The sequence below is a fragment of the Bufo gargarizans genome, chromosome 2 (genome assembly GCF_014858855.1).
Source record: "Bufo gargarizans isolate SCDJY-AF-19 chromosome 2, ASM1485885v1, whole genome shotgun sequence".
Classification (NCBI taxonomy): Eukaryota; Metazoa; Chordata; class Amphibia; order Anura; family Bufonidae; genus Bufo; species Bufo gargarizans.
Genome location: NC_058081.1, coordinates 260,106,658 through 260,122,102, shown reverse-complemented (window position 1 = coordinate 260,122,102; position 15,445 = coordinate 260,106,658). Strand labels below are relative to the sequence as shown.

At 42.9% G+C, this 15,445-nt stretch overlaps 1 protein-coding gene across 2 annotated transcripts in view; it reads left to right on the top strand.

Annotated features, from left to right (window-relative positions):
- MLC1 (modulator of VRAC current 1) overlaps positions 1–14,281 on the top strand; it is a 40,940-nt gene extending 26,659 nt beyond the window's left edge. The window contains exons 8-11 of one of the 2 annotated variants that reach the window (XM_044276873.1): positions 3,644–3,700; positions 5,511–5,633; positions 5,817–5,984; positions 13,964–14,281. In XM_044276873.1, the coding sequence (XP_044132808.1) occupies positions 3,644–3,700; positions 5,511–5,633; positions 5,817–5,984; positions 13,964–14,038 (423 nt within the window). In that variant the 3' untranslated portion in view covers positions 14,039–14,281. The remainder of the gene's footprint in view (positions 1–3,643; positions 3,701–5,510; positions 5,634–5,816; positions 5,985–13,963) is intronic. The other variant, XM_044276874.1, reaches the window with a different exon arrangement.
- The last annotated feature ends 1,164 nt before the right edge of the window (positions 14,282–15,445 follow it).

The following is a 15,445-nucleotide window of genomic DNA, read 5'->3' as shown; positions in this document are numbered from 1 at the left end:
ATAGGACTGCAGCCATTTTATTTTACTTGATTGCTTCCAAGACAAAACGAGCCATTATAACTAATCAAAGGTATTTGGGAATATATTTATAATAAAGGAATATGTAAGTATTTTCTTAATTCCCAGAGAACCCCTTTAAGATATGGAGCACGAGGTGAGTGCAGGCCACAGCAATACGCCAGCCCTGCCTTCAGCATGCTGTCTGGACGTCCCCTAGTAATCATCCCTATATGGACCGCAGTAGTATGCTCGCTAAGTGGCTACGGAAAGAGGAAAAAATAAAATACTGTTCCAAGTCACTGTCTCCAGTGAAAGCCACAAGTCTTTTCCAGCATGTGTCCCTGTACCATTTCTACATGGTGGCTTGTGGCCTGTGAGGGTCAACAGCAGGGCAAGGAGTGTTTCCATGTTGTAGGCGGGTCCAAATTGACTGAAGGCAGAGAAACACAAGTAGGCCAGTTCAGCAATACCATAATGCAGCACAAAATACTGCCCCCGAAGAACCAAATACCAGAGATCAACACGAAATACCTTCCCAGAAGCTGCCCTTTTGTGGTACTCAGCACAGCTGCCATGTTTTATAGAGCAGGGGGCTCTAAGAGGTAAGATTTGGCCACAACAAGCCAGCCCTAACTTCAGCATGCTGTCTAGACTGCCCCTAGTATTGACCCCTATAGTGTCCCAGTAGTATGCTCTTCAAGTGGCCAAGGAAAGAAGAAAATAATAAAATACATGTTCCAAGCCACTCAGGCCTCTTCCAGGATGTGTCCCTAGCCATTTGTACACTGCCTCATATAGTGGCCTTTGGCCTATGTGGGGGAATAATGGGACAGAGCCCCACCGTTGTATTCAACTGTATCACCACCCTGTGGATAGCTATACAAATTAATTCAGGAGAGCATCTGCGGCCACCAGCCAGGTACATAAGTACCTGATGATCCCAGTGTTAATTAACACTTAGAGTATTAGATCATTATGTACAGCCAGCGACACTAAGGGGGGGGGGGGGGGGGGGGGCTATGGCTGCCACCTGGGCATCAACCATTGGGAAATTTCTCTGTAGGGTCTATGGCTAGTCCATCCATGGTTAGGTAAGCTACTGGTAAAAGTTTAAAGTGTACCTGCAGTGATCCACTTTTTAGGATGTGCACCTGTGTGAAAAATTCTAATCTGGAATTTTAAGAAATGAGTGCTATATGCTGTTTGGTAGATTTATTCCTATGTATAATTGCCAACAAGGAATCCTTATAACTCAGTGTCCTTTGTAAAGGGACTTTTTCAGCATTTTTGACCATGTTAAACTGCTAACAGCACTGGTTAGGAGCTGGGCAAAGCAGGGCAAACATACGTTATGTTGATTTTTTTACTATCAGGAATAGTGTGAATATGAAGTTTTATTCTGCCTTGAATGTGAAGCTTCACTGTGAAGTGTTGTCTGCTTTACAGCCCCCCCTTCTGCTCTGAGTGACAGTTGTAGTGGTCCCATGGATGGATGCTGCATCCACAATTCAGAGCATGAGAGAGGAGATGTAAAGCAGCTCAGTGCAGAGACCACTCCACAGTGAAGCACTGCTTCCAGTGTACTGTACTTAAGAGCTGAGCCTGAGCTGGCAGCTGTTTAGCATTGCATAAATGCATAAAACATTTGCTTTAACACCCCAATTCAAAGTAATGGGGGATTACTTTAATAAACCAGGATTTCTCTACATCTGTTAACAGAAATCCTGCAAACTTTGAGATATTATCCATACACAGGGTACATAAAATATGAAAAAGTGATCAAGAATTTACATATGCTCTGATTCATCAAGACTGGCATTCGCTATGCCGGTCTTCATGTGCCCCGTGTTTCCGGAGCCGGAATTGCATTTATGACGGGGAATGAATTAAATGCCTCCTCCAGTAGTCTGTGTGCCAGACTGAAATCTATTGCAAATCTGATGGTGAAATACTAAAATTTCATTGTGAACCCAGCTTTACCCCTTCCCCGGGGTAATGTATGGTTACATAAAGACAGAAATATATCTGTCTGTCTTCCTGTCTCTGCATCATGATCTTTAGATTCTTAGCTTTGAAGGGGTTATCCGGGAATTTATATCGATGACGTATTCTCTGGATAGGTCATCAATATCAGATTGGCGAAGGTCTGACACCTGGGACCCACATTGATCAGCTGTTAGAAGAAAATGGCGTTCCATGAGCTCTGAGGCCTCTTCCTAGACCATGTGACGTCACCGTAGATCAGTCAAATGGCCTGGTTGCAGCTCAGCCCCATTCCAGTCAATGGGGCTGAGCTACAATACCAATCACAGCTGCTATATGATGTACTGCGCTGTGCTTGGAATGCAGCCGGGATGTGGCTGTGCTCACCAGAGCTCTAGGGAGCGTGGCGGCTACCTGAAACAGCTGATCGGCTGATGTGATAATGATGACCTATCCCGAGGTCATCTTTATCAATTCTTGGATAACCCCTTTAAAACTAGACCTGAGTTTAAAGGTCAGAATTAGGCAGCAGTTAAACTTTATATCTCCATCTTATTTCATCTTACGAACTCTGTACAATACCTATTTGTCCAAATTTATACAGTATGACGCAACATTATACCCACTGTCAAAACAGTACAACATTGGATAAAGGAAAGGTTCTGACTACACTAAGAAAGTGTTCATAGAAGAAATTGGAAAAATCCTACAGTTAAGTGTCAAATACAATACATGTTTAATACATACTGTATCTTTTCTCTTACAATACTTTGTGCTGGTATAATTATTTATTTAAAATTGAGGAAAAGAGTCTACACTGTTAAGCATCTTTTATATGTATGGTGTGCTAGATGTCATAATAGGAATTAGCATTGGCATTGATTCCTGTACTTTAAAGGGAATCTGTCACCAATGTCATTGCTATTTAAGTAAGAAAATTACATAGTAGCACATAGCACCTTGTTCAGAAATGTTCCTTTCTTTCAGCCAATGGTGGTTCTGATCTTCAGAAAAAGAACTTTGTTTGAAATGCAAATGAGCCTGCAAAGTGCCCAGCAGGGTATTCATTTTGGCAGAAGGAGCCCTGGCCCGCCTCTTGTCAGTGCCCAAGCCTGCCTCTTCTTGACTTTGATATATTGACCGCTCCGCCACGACATCACATTCCAGCCCTAACTCCGCCCACCTGCATGTTTCCGCATGCCGTCACAGGGCATGGCCGGTAGCGGTATTGAATCTAATGCCCTCAATGACGCCATGCAGCAGAAAACAGGCAGGAGGAGCTGGAATGTGACGGCGGAGGGGTTGAGCATTTTGGAGCAGCGGGCGTCATATCAAAGTCGAGAGGAGGCAGGTTTGGGTTCCATACAAAAGTTGGCATAAGCACTGGCAAGAGGCGCGCCTGGGCTCCTTCTTTCAAGATTAACACCCCGCTGGAGACTTTGAAGTCTCATTTCCATTTAAAAAAAGTTCTTTTTTGGAAGATCGGAACCACCAATGGCTGAAAGAAAGGTATATTTGTGAACAAGGTAATATGCTACTATGCAACTCCCTTACAAAAATAGCGATGACGTAGGTCCCTTTAAGTCAAACTTAAGACAAACTTTTATGGCACTAACGTTCACTTTGTTTGTGTACAACCTAATAATGTGCTCTCTTTCAGTGTTTTCCTAGTGCTATCGCCAGTCATGTTGCAGCAGAGTATCCAAGCAATTGTTTGGTAAGAATACAACAGGAGACTAAAGTTTGATATCCCGACAAATGAAGCCCACTTAAACTGGTCTTGTGCTTTGGGAAAATGTTTAATATGTCATAGTGGCATATCAAAAGTTGGTGGGGATCTGATTGCGGATACCCCTGGGATCGCTAGAATGAGGAGAGGAAAGTGCTGACACAGAGGGTGCTCTCTTTCCTCACTGCAGAAGATGGAAGCAGGATGCGTATGAAAAGTTTTCCTGTAGTACGGTATTGACAGTGATGGACTGGGAACTTAAAGTAGCCCTGGAAAAAAAACTAAAAGTTGCTCCATGTTGTAAGCGGGTCCAAACTGATAGAAGGAGGGGCACCAGAAGTACAGGTGAAACTCGAAAAATTTGAATATCGTGTAAAGTTCCTTTATTTAAGTAATGCAACTTAAAAGGTGAAACTAACATATGAGACAGACTCATTACATACAAAGTGAGATATTTCAAGCCTTTATTTGTTATAATTTGGATGATTATGGCTTATAGCTTATGAAAACCCAAAGTCACAATTTTGAGGTACCCTTTGCTCAGGGGATATGGACTAATTAGCTGACTAGAGTGTGACACTTTCAGCCTAGAATATTGAACCTTTTCACAAAATTCAAATTTTAAGCTGCATTAATGCATTCCTTTTAATTTGTATTACTGAAATAAATGGACTTTTGCACGATATTCTAATTTTTCGAGTTTCACCTGTAGATGGGATGAGCAATACCATAGTGCAAAATACCGTCCCATCAGAACCATATATCACAGTGCAGCACAACATATTGCCCTTTTTGTGGTGTCCTTCAAAAGATGCCATTTTTTGTCCTCTTCCATCAGTTGTCTCTGATTAAGATATCGTGCAGGGGACTACGGGTTGAGGTGTGGACTACAGTAGTTAAATTCAGCAGGGCACGCGCAGTCACTAGCTAGTACCTGATTCTCACAGCTTTAATCACCGCTGAGAGCTCATTATGTACCTGGTCAGAGACAGAGAGGAGAACTTGGGCGGCCCCTTGGGCATATGGCCAATCCTCCCCTGGGTGCTGGGCTGCATTCCTACTTTCCTAGCCTTATTTGCTCATTTATAAGGTTCATATAAAGAACTGTTTTCATTACTTTCTGGAGATGCCCCTTAGAGTAAGTGAGAACCCTCTTCTGTCTGTTGACTTGACTGTAAAAGATTGGTCTCCTGCTGCAGAGAGAGAATTCCCCAACCTTCAGCAGATAACTGTCCCTTCACTTAGCTATGTGCCTGCTGTCCACACCCTTCTTATCTAGGGTCATTAATCATCCAGATATAGTGATCTCACTATGACCAGCACAGTAAGCAGCTTCATCACTCTATGATGATGGTGGCCATTTACGGCATACTGTTTCCTGCTGGCTCACACCTGTCTACCAGCTGTATTTTCCTTTCTCAAGGGGTTTTCCACTGAAACATTTATGACAAATCCTGTTGATATGCCATAAACCACTGATGGGTGAATGTTGAATTTGACTGTGGGAGATATGAAACAGGGAAGCATCTTGAATAACAGCAGTCATTCTCCCAAGGGAAGTCATGCTTATTCCATGAGCTGGCATGACCACCCCCACAGTGTGTCAAACGGTCATGTTTGCCCTACAGCCATTTCTCCAAAATCCTCCATAAACTTTCAGATATCTTTATCAGTGGCTTCTGTCCTGCTCGAAAAAGGGCTTGGTCATGTTGATTTTCAAAATGCCTGAGACCCTCCCTCCCAAAAATCTGCCATCTGTGTGCATTAAATAAGTTGACTTTTCTGTGGATTCTCATAGGTGGAAGTTCTGATTGCTATTAGCAGTGTTACATCGCCGGTATTATTTACTACATCCGCCTATCTATCTGTTAATGTTGGGAGGACTATTGATTTTCTTAAAACCTACCCACTTGCTGTCGAGGTAAGTGTACTATTATCTTTTTTACACACACATATATTCTATAAAATATAATCTATAAATATGTGTTACATGCTGTGAACTAGCTTGTGATTTTTTTTTTTTACAAGTCATTATATAAATCATATTATCCAATGGCTATGTGTCTTCTTGGGACCAGTGACTAGTGGACTTTATCTCTTTTAGAATTTTCATGAGGTCTTGCTCCTACTCCTGATGCTGATCCTGCTGATACAAGCTGTGCTCACAAATGTCACCATCATCCAATGTGTACATTACAAATCTCAAACAAGATTACGGGATTCATTGTGGAATGTGTCAAATTTAGATAAGTCTGATTACAGGAGTAATGAAGTAAGTTTTTGGTGAAATGAAGGACACATACCTCTTGCCATTTAAATGTTTCAGTGAAACCAGTGGGGGAGATTTATCAAAACGAGTGTAATGGAAAACTGGCTTAGTTGCCCATAGCAACCAATCGGATTTCACAGCTCTGAAAAATGAAAGGTGGAATCTGACTAGTTGCTATGGGCAACTAAGCCTGTTTTCCTTTACACTCGTTTTAATAAATCTCCTCCAATATGTGTGAGTGTGCACATATGGCCTTCTGCATGGAAAGAAAATATGCATGTGGCATGTAAAGTTTTGTTTCTTGAATAATAATACAGCCATCAGCCATAGCATTAAAGTTACCTACCTAATACTGTATAGGCCCCCATCGTGTTGCCAAAACAGCTCTGACCCATCAAGGCATGGACTCCACAAGACCTCTGAAAGTGGCACCAAAAGAGCAGCAGATCCTTTAAGTCCCGTAAGGGTACTTTCACACTAGTGTTTTAGTTTTCCGGTATTGAGTTCCGTCATAGGGGCTCAATACCGGAAAAAAACGCTTCAGTTTTGTCCCCTTTCATTGTCAATGGGGAAAAAAATGAACTCAACAGAACGGAGTGCTCCAAAATGCATTTAGTTCCGTTTAGTTGTGTTCCTATAAAAGAGAGCAAACCACAACATGTTGTATTTTGCTTTCCGTCCTGGGATGCGGAGCAAGACACATCCGACATGCCCCCCAATGCAAGTTAATGGGAACGGATCTATTTTCTCTGACACAATAGAAAATGGATCCGCCCTCCATTGACTTTTAATGGAGTTCATGACTGATCCGTCTTGGCCAATGTTACAGATAATACAACTGGATCCGTTCACGACTGTGAGTTTTTTTGTGGTCCGCTAACCACGGATACGCAAAAAACTGAAGCCGCCCGTGTGCCTTCCGCAATTTGCGGAACGGTACGGGCGGCCCATTGTAGACATGCCTATTCTTGTCCGCAAAACGGGCAAGAATAGGACATGCTATTTTTCTTTTTTTTGCGGGGCCTCGGAACGGAGCAACGGATGCGGACAGCACACGGAGTGCTGCCCATTTATTTTGCGGCCCCATTGAAGTGAATGGGTCTGCATTTGAGCCGCAAAAATTGCGGCTCGGAAGCAGACCAAAACAATGGTCGTGTGCATGAGGCCTACGCATGAGATTTTTCTCAGGCCTCTTTGACATGCCAGTGTATGGTAAGTGTTTGATCAGTGATTTTCATCAGTGATTGTGAGCCAAAACCAGGTGCTGGTCAAAAACACAGAACGGTTTCAAATCTTTCTATTATACCTTTTATCTCTGACCAAATTCTCCAATAAGGGGTTTTCCAATGATTTGTGTGAAAAATGAAAATCCAATATCATATAGTATATGTCTCTTCCTAATAAACTTGGAACCAGTCCTGTCCCTCACATGGATCCAGAGATCTCTCCATTCATTATTCCAAATGCTTTGCTAGATTTATTTCAAGCATGCAGCTTAGTGGATGTGCATTTTCTCAGAAGTTGAGAGCTGGTGGCATTTGAGGGACGGAACTGACCATCTCGGTGAGCAGGTCAGAGACATTAGAAAAAGAACAAACAGGTGGCGCTATAGAGTTATTTTTTATTTGAATGTTGAATAACTCACTGCTATACCAAATTTGGCTAAAATAAATTGCATCAGAACCTGCATGTGTAATTCCAGCTTTAGAGTGCTGTCACATATAGGTTTTTGCTCCTGCATTTTTTAGTGTGAATTTTTGCTAAAAACAAAACAATAACCTGCCATCTCCAGATTTTAGCAGAAGGTCTAGAGGAAATATGAAACGCAGCACACACATTTCTTTTTTTCTACTGGTATTTATGTTAATTAGGTGGTGTGCCATAAAACCCGCCATTTTTCCAACTTCTCTGCGGAAAACCACTATGAAGAAAACACTAGTGTGAAAGCGCTGTTTTGAAAAAATATGGGACAAAAAACACAAGGACCAAAATAACTGTATTTAAAAAAAACAATACAGGACAAAATTTTTATGTGTAGGGACCCCTATTATGTTCGCACAGTTTAAAATAAGTGTCTGAATCTTCCTCAAAAACCAAATTGTTTTCTAAGTTTCTTTTTGGAGGCAGATTTTTGTATTAGGCCATGTTCTCACAGTGAGTTTTCCTTGTGGATTTTGCTGTGTTTTCTTCACCATAATTTGTGTGGAATCCATTCTCAATCCACCTCCAATTTTTTTCAGTGGGAAACCCACATGTTGTCAAAACAGAGCATTTCCATTTCGTCCACCATGACGGCTCTACTATGAGATTGACCCTTGACCTCTGAAAGGGCAGGAACACACAGAGTTTAAAAGGCCACCACCCACACTCACCCTCAGTGTTTCCTGTCCCTACGGGGTCAAACCACACAGAGAGCCCTCCTGGTGGAGGTGAAGAGAAAGTTTATTATTTTACATGATAGCTGAGGATTCCATCCTCGTCCCCTGCCCTCCTGCGGTCCGGTCCAAAGCTGTGCAGGGGATTCATATGGAGCGATCTCGCTTCTGTAGCAGGAGCCTGTATCCCTCCCCACAGTGCGGTCCCCCTTCCCTATGTAAGGAAGCTTACTGCAGGGAAGCAGCATGCTGAACGCCGACTCCGGGAGGCCTCAGCATTACTCTCTGCTTCCGGCGCTGGAGGCGGAAGGGGCGGAGCTTGGATCGGGCGCTCGGCGGTGACGTCAGACGCCGGACAAACTACTTGTGGCGGCAGATTCAAATAAGGCACTGGCACCGATCTTCCTCCTGGCGCACACAGCTCTGATGTCTGCTCCTGAAGCCCCGGACGCCTCTACAGCCCAATTGGACCCCGAAGCTCCCTCGGCTACTCCAACTGTGAGTTCCCCTGTGGGGAAAGACAAAATGATGTATCTTTATTTGACTTACTTGCTGGTTTGTCTATTGATACCTGGCTGCTCCTCTCTTATAGGGAGTTAAAGAGCCCAGAACAAGGTCTAAAGTGCAAAGATGTGCAACTTGTAATAGAAAGCTTCCTGAGAATTATAAAAAGAAGCTCTGCCAGAGTTGCATAAAAGATCTTATAAAAGAGGAGCAATCGTCAATTTTGTCCAAGGTCAAAACGCTTATTCAGAACGAAATTAAGTCCTCTTTTGCCTCCCTCAGATCAGCCCCGTCTACACCTCCTGCTGCAAAAAAACCTAGATTATCCGCACCATCCTCCTCTGTTTCGGAGATTATGGACGAGGGGGCCTCCACCTCTGGACAGAACGTGGACTTTGACGTTCTATCAGAGGGGGAGATAATGGAAGATAGTAAGAAATATTTATTTTCTTCCGAGGATATGGAGGAGCTATTGGGAGCCGTCAGAGCAACCATGGGGATTGAGGAGGTGAAAAAACCAAAGTCCGTCTTGGACGAGATGTTCGGGGGACTCAGAACAAAAAAGTCAAAAGTTTTCCCAATGAATGAAAATTTAAAGGACATGATCTTAGACGAGTGGACTGACCCCGAGAGGAGACTAGGGGTATCTCGTGAATTCAGAAACCAGTTGTTGTTTGATCCAGCGGACGTCAAATTATTTAACGAGACCCCCAAAATTTACATCCAAGTGGCAAAAGTAGTTAAGAAGACTTCCCTCCCATTTGAGGACTCTTCACAACTACAGGACCCAATGGAAAGGAAAGCCGACTCTCTCCTAAAAAAATCCTGGGAGGCAGCTATGTTTGGGGTCAAGACCAATATAGCCGCAACATCGGTCGCAAGATCTATGTGTTTCTGGCTTAATGAACTAGAAGAACACATTAAAAACAAGACTCCTAGGGAGGAAATTTTGAGTTCTATCCCACTCCTCAGATCTGCCACGGCCTTCCTGGCGGACGCCTCGGCGGAGTCGGTGAGGTTCGCCGCTAAGGATGCAGCCCTCACCAATTCCGCAAGGAGAGCTTTGTGGATGAAAGCCTGGGGAGGGGATAGAGCATCAAAAGCAAAACTATGCTCCATAGCGTTTTCTGGGGAATACGTTTTTGGACCCGTATTAGACTCTATCTTGGAAAAGGCTGCAGATTAAAAAAAGGGGTTCCCGGAAGAGACCAAAAAGAAGCCCTTTCGTTCTTCCAACCCCCAAACTAGACCCTATAGGGGCAAGGGAAAGGGGCGTAGATGGAGTTACCAGAAGGGGGGAAAAGGCAGAGGTTTCCTTCTTAACCCCCAAAATAAAGATAAACAATGACGCCAGAGTAGGGGGAAGACTGCGGAATTTTCGGTCCCAGTGGGAGTCCATTACAAAAAATCCATGGGCCCTAAATATAATTCGGGACGGCTACCGGATAGAATTTTCCTCAGTCCCCCCAAAGAGGTTCAAAATAACCTCTCACAGTCCAAAAATAATAGAAAAAATCTGGCAGGGTATCCTGCAACTTATAGACTCAGGCGTTGTGACAGAAGTCCCAAGTACAGAAAGAGGAAGGGGCTATTATTCCAGTCTATTTTTGGTACAAAAAACGGATGGTTCCTCCCGCACCATTATAAATCTAAAGGGATTAAACAAAGCGGTCGCATACAGAAAATTCAGGATGGAATCTGTAACATCCATCATTCCCCTGATCAAAACAGGAGATTTCATGACGTCCATAGATTTAAAAGACGCGTACTATCACGTCCCCAGATCATCGCAAAAATTCCTCAGGTTTGCCCTAGTGGACAGCTCAGGAGTTGTAAGACACTTCCAGTTCACCGTGTTACCCTTTGGGATCTCATCTGCTCCAAGGGTATTCACAAAACTAGTAGTAGAAATGATATCCCCCCTGAGAGCAGAAGGGATAAAAATTTTCCCATACTTGGACGACTTTCTGGTCCTGGGACCCTCGGAGCAGGAGACAAACAGCATCACCAGAGACCTGATGCACAGATTTTCAGACCTGGGGTGGGTAATAAACCTGAAGAAATCAAGCTTAGTCCCCTCAACCAGAATGAAATTTCTGGGGGTAATACTGGACTCGGTCTCCCAGGTGACATCCCTCCCTCAGGAAAAGGTCACGTCGTTTATGGAAAAAACACTAAAATTCCGAAGTCAATCCCAGTGCTCCATTCGCAATGCCATGAGCCTCCTAGGCACAATGACCTCCTGCATAACAGCGGTATCCTGGTCTCAGGCCCACACCAGGATTCTCCAATCTTGGATCCTGAGAATTTGGGACAAGAGACAGTGCTCTCTAGAGAAAAAAATCCCCATCTCGAATCAGGTGAAATCAGATTTAAAATGGTGGACGAAAGAGGAAAACCTGCAAAAAGGCGTACCCTGGGTAAAAGATCCGGAGATTCAAATAAACACAGATGCAAGTGGTACCGGATGGGGAGCAAAAATAGGCTCAATAAATTACCAGGGCACTTGGTCAGACGCCATGAAAAAATGTTCCTCAAATCACAGAGAATTGAGGGCAATCTGGGAGGTACTGAAGTTATCACGGGACAGGGTCTCCGGAAAACACCTAAAGATCCTCTCGGACAACGTCACAGCCGTAGCATACCTAAAACATCAGGGGGGCACACGATCATTAGGCTTAAAGGAGTTGGCAGAAAAAATATTCTCCTGGGCGGAAAAGAATGTTCTATCCATCACTGCTATCCATCTAAAGGGTACAGAAAACATACAGGCGGATTTTCTCAGCAGAGTAACCATAGATCCGGGGGAATGGGCCCTAAACTCAATCGTTTTCGAGCAGATTACCAGGAGATGGGGGACCCCCAGGATAGACCTGTTTGCATCAAAAAAGAACGCAAAGGTCCATCCCTTTTGCTCCCTAAACCCAAGAGACAACCCTTGGGCGACAGATGCATTTTCAGTCAGGTGGTCTTGGGATCTAGCCTATGCCTTCCCCCCTTGGCCTTTAATACCCAGGGTGCTGCAGAAGATAAGATCGGACCCAGTAACCGTAATACTAGTTGTCCCGTACTGGACAAAAAGGAATTGGTTCCCAGTGTTAAAAGAACTAGCTCTGGAAGAACCCTGGATAATCCCCCCCACAGGAGGACATTATCTCTCAGGGTCCAATTCTTCACCAGAATCCAGGTCTTTTCAGACTTTCGGTCTGGATCCTGAACACGAAATCCTAAAGAGCAAGGGGATATCAGAGAAAGTCATAAACACCCTTAAGTCCAGTAGAAAAGAAGTTACTTCTGCAATATATCTGAAGATATGGAAGAAATATTGTAGTTGGCTAGGCCAGACTCCTCCCGTAAACTCTTCTCCCAATATCAAAAAAGTGCTAGACTTCCTCCAACGTGGGTTAGATCTGGGCCTTAGACCAAGCACTCTCAAAGTACAGATCTCTGCTTTGGGGGCTTGTTATGATACGGACCTGGCCAGTCACAGGTGGATAAGGAGGTTCATAAAAGCTGCCTCAAGACTGAGACCTTCCCTAACCCCTAGGACGCCTCAATGGGATCTAAACCTGGTCCTAAAAAACCTTACGAATTCGCCTTTTTCTCCTACGCAAGAGATATCTCTCAAACACCTATCTTTAAAAGCAGCCTTCCTAGTGGCAATCACTTCAGCCAAGCGCTGTCCTGCAGGGAACCATACCTCACGATCTTCCCGGACAGAATAGTTTTATGTTTAGATCCAGGTTTTCTCCCTAAAGTAGTGTCGGACTTTCACAGAGACCAAGAGATCATCCTTCCATCTTTTCCCAAGGGCGACCCATCACAAGATCAGTTCCAGCTCCTGGACGTCCGGGATACTATCATACAATACCTGGACTCAACAAAAGAATTTAGGAAAGATGATAACCTTTTCGTTCAGTATGGGGGTCCAAACAAGGGGAAAAAGGCATCCAAAGCCATGATCGGAAGATGGATCAGATCTACTATTATTTGCTGCCACCAGAAGTCGGGTCTAGACAGCCCCACGAATATAAAAGCCCACTCTACAAGAGCTATGGCGTCCTCATGGGCAGAAAGAGGAGGTGTCTCCCTTGACAGGATCTGTAAAGCAGCCACCTGGTCGAATATAAGTACTTTTATCAAACATTACCGGATCAATGTGTCAGCTTCTACGGATTTAACCTTCGGTCAGAAGGTTCTACAAGCGGTTACCCACCCTGTTTTATAATCTGGTAGTTCTCATAGTAGAGCCGTCATGGTGGACGAAATGGAAAGACCGTAATTAGACTTACCGGTAATTCTGTTTCCTTGAGTCCACCATGACGGCCCAGATTCCCCCCCCCCCCTGAGTTTTAAGGAGGGGTTGAGTATGAATTAATACTCAAAAAAAAATAAAAAATATAGATATAAAAAAAAAATTTATATATTCATATACTTGCCTAGGTTAAGGCTACACCCACTTGGTAATTTGGAAAGCACTGAGGGTGAGTGTGGGTGGTGGCCTTTTAAACTCTGTGTGTTCCTGCCCCTACAGAGGTCAAGGGTCAATCTCATAGTAGAGCCGTCATGGTGGACTCAAGGAAACAGAATTACCGGTAAGTCTAATTACGGTCTTTTTTCCGCATATGAAATAAAAATCTACGTCGCCCATAAAAAAGCAATATGTTCATTCTTGATGCAGGTGTACATGGAGATTGCCATTGAAATTAATGGGAGGCCTGTAAAAGACATCAAAATATGTGCAAAAAATACTTTGATTGTAAAACTTCATTAAACACAGGGAAGAAAACACGCAGTTTTAGGGTGGATTCCGCATCTTTTTACATTCGTTTTCAGTAGAACTCTGCAGCAGCAAAATGTGCACCAAAAGGTGCAAATTTTGTTGCGTACATTCTTGGGTTTTGCTGCGGCAGAAATGTGAAGCGCAAATTGACATGCTGACTGAGGGATCATTTGAACGAATGAGCTGCAATGTGAGAAATTATTGTGTGGTAGATGGGTCATTTTTATATTCCTGTATTTCATGACGCAGGTATATTTTATTTCTTTGGTTATTGCAACAATTATTGGAGTTGTTAAATGAGATACTTTTTCTTTTTACAGGTTTCCAGCAATTCTTTGAGAGACTTTGACAAAGAAAAGGCATGGAGAACTGTTATGGTACAAATGAGCCAGTAGCCTTGTCTGTGCCCCTGATTCTGAGGCGTTATCCTATGGCCAGGTTGTACTTTACTGACTTGATGTCTAGGTAGTATTTTTGTACAATGAAGCCTAGTCTTTCCATGAGCTAGCTCTGCTGAAGAATGTAAGCTCTCACGGGCAGGGTCCTCTCCCCTCTGTACCAGTCTCCATACCATACCATAGTTTCATGTTTATTCTATTTGTATTTTTTATATTATGTATGTGTAACCCCTTTTGATGTGCAGCGCCATGGAATTAAAAAAAAAATTATATTAATAACCACTCCCTTTTCTCTACATTGTATATGTATATGTTTGTGTCTTAAAGCATCTTACATACAATAAATAATAGTTTCTGATGTATAAAATAAAATTTATATGTCCTGTATTTGTATATATTTTGTCTTTTCTGTCCAGGTTTAAAAGTAGCAGAAGTTACAAAAAATCCCAATCAGCTCACCTCATGCATTTGTATTCAGCAATTGACGCAGGGAGGAGGTGGGAATACTCCAATAAAGGCCGCTTTCACACAAGCGTTTGGAAATTCGTGTGTATTCTGCCTATGGAATACACATGGACTCTGGATGATATATCATCCAGACTGTCATCAGTATTCATCTGGATTTACATTGCTTCATTCCTGGCTTTTTATGTACTCCCATAGACTTAACAGGTGAAACTCGAAAAATTAGAATATTGTGCAAAAGTTCATTGATTTCAGTAATGCAACTTAAAAGGAATTGCATTAATGCAACTTAAAATTAGAATTTTGTGAAAAGGTTCAATATTCTAGGCTCAAAGTGTCACACTCTATCTCAGCTAATTAATCCATACCCCCTGAGCAAAAGGTACCTGAGATTGTGACTTTAGGGTTTCATAAGCTATAAGCCATAGTCATCCAAATTATAACAAATAAAGGCTTGAAATATCTCACTTAGCATGTAATGAGTCTATCTCATATATTAGTTTCACCTTTTAAGTTTCATTACTGAAATAAATGAACTTTGCACGATATTCTAATTTTTCGAGTTTCACCTGTAGTGGACATTTTGCGGGCTTCAAATACTGACAGAAATTATACGCCCATATGAATAACCATATTCATTAACGTCGGCAGCAGATTACAGTACATAAAATGCGAGCCATATACGATTTGCAAGTTTCTCCAGGGCTTTATTCATTCAATATGATTAAAAACCTCTTCAAAAATCAAACAGTAGCAATAAAGAGAGACACCTGTGCACTTCAAACGAGGAGTCATTCTTAGTCGTGGCGTAGCTCTCCATATAATACGCAACAATGTACAACCAAACTTGGCTACCAAGGGTTGCATGATTGCTTAACAAGATTACCCCAAAACAATCCAGAACAGACCAATATTGGGCTTGGATAACAATGTCAATAC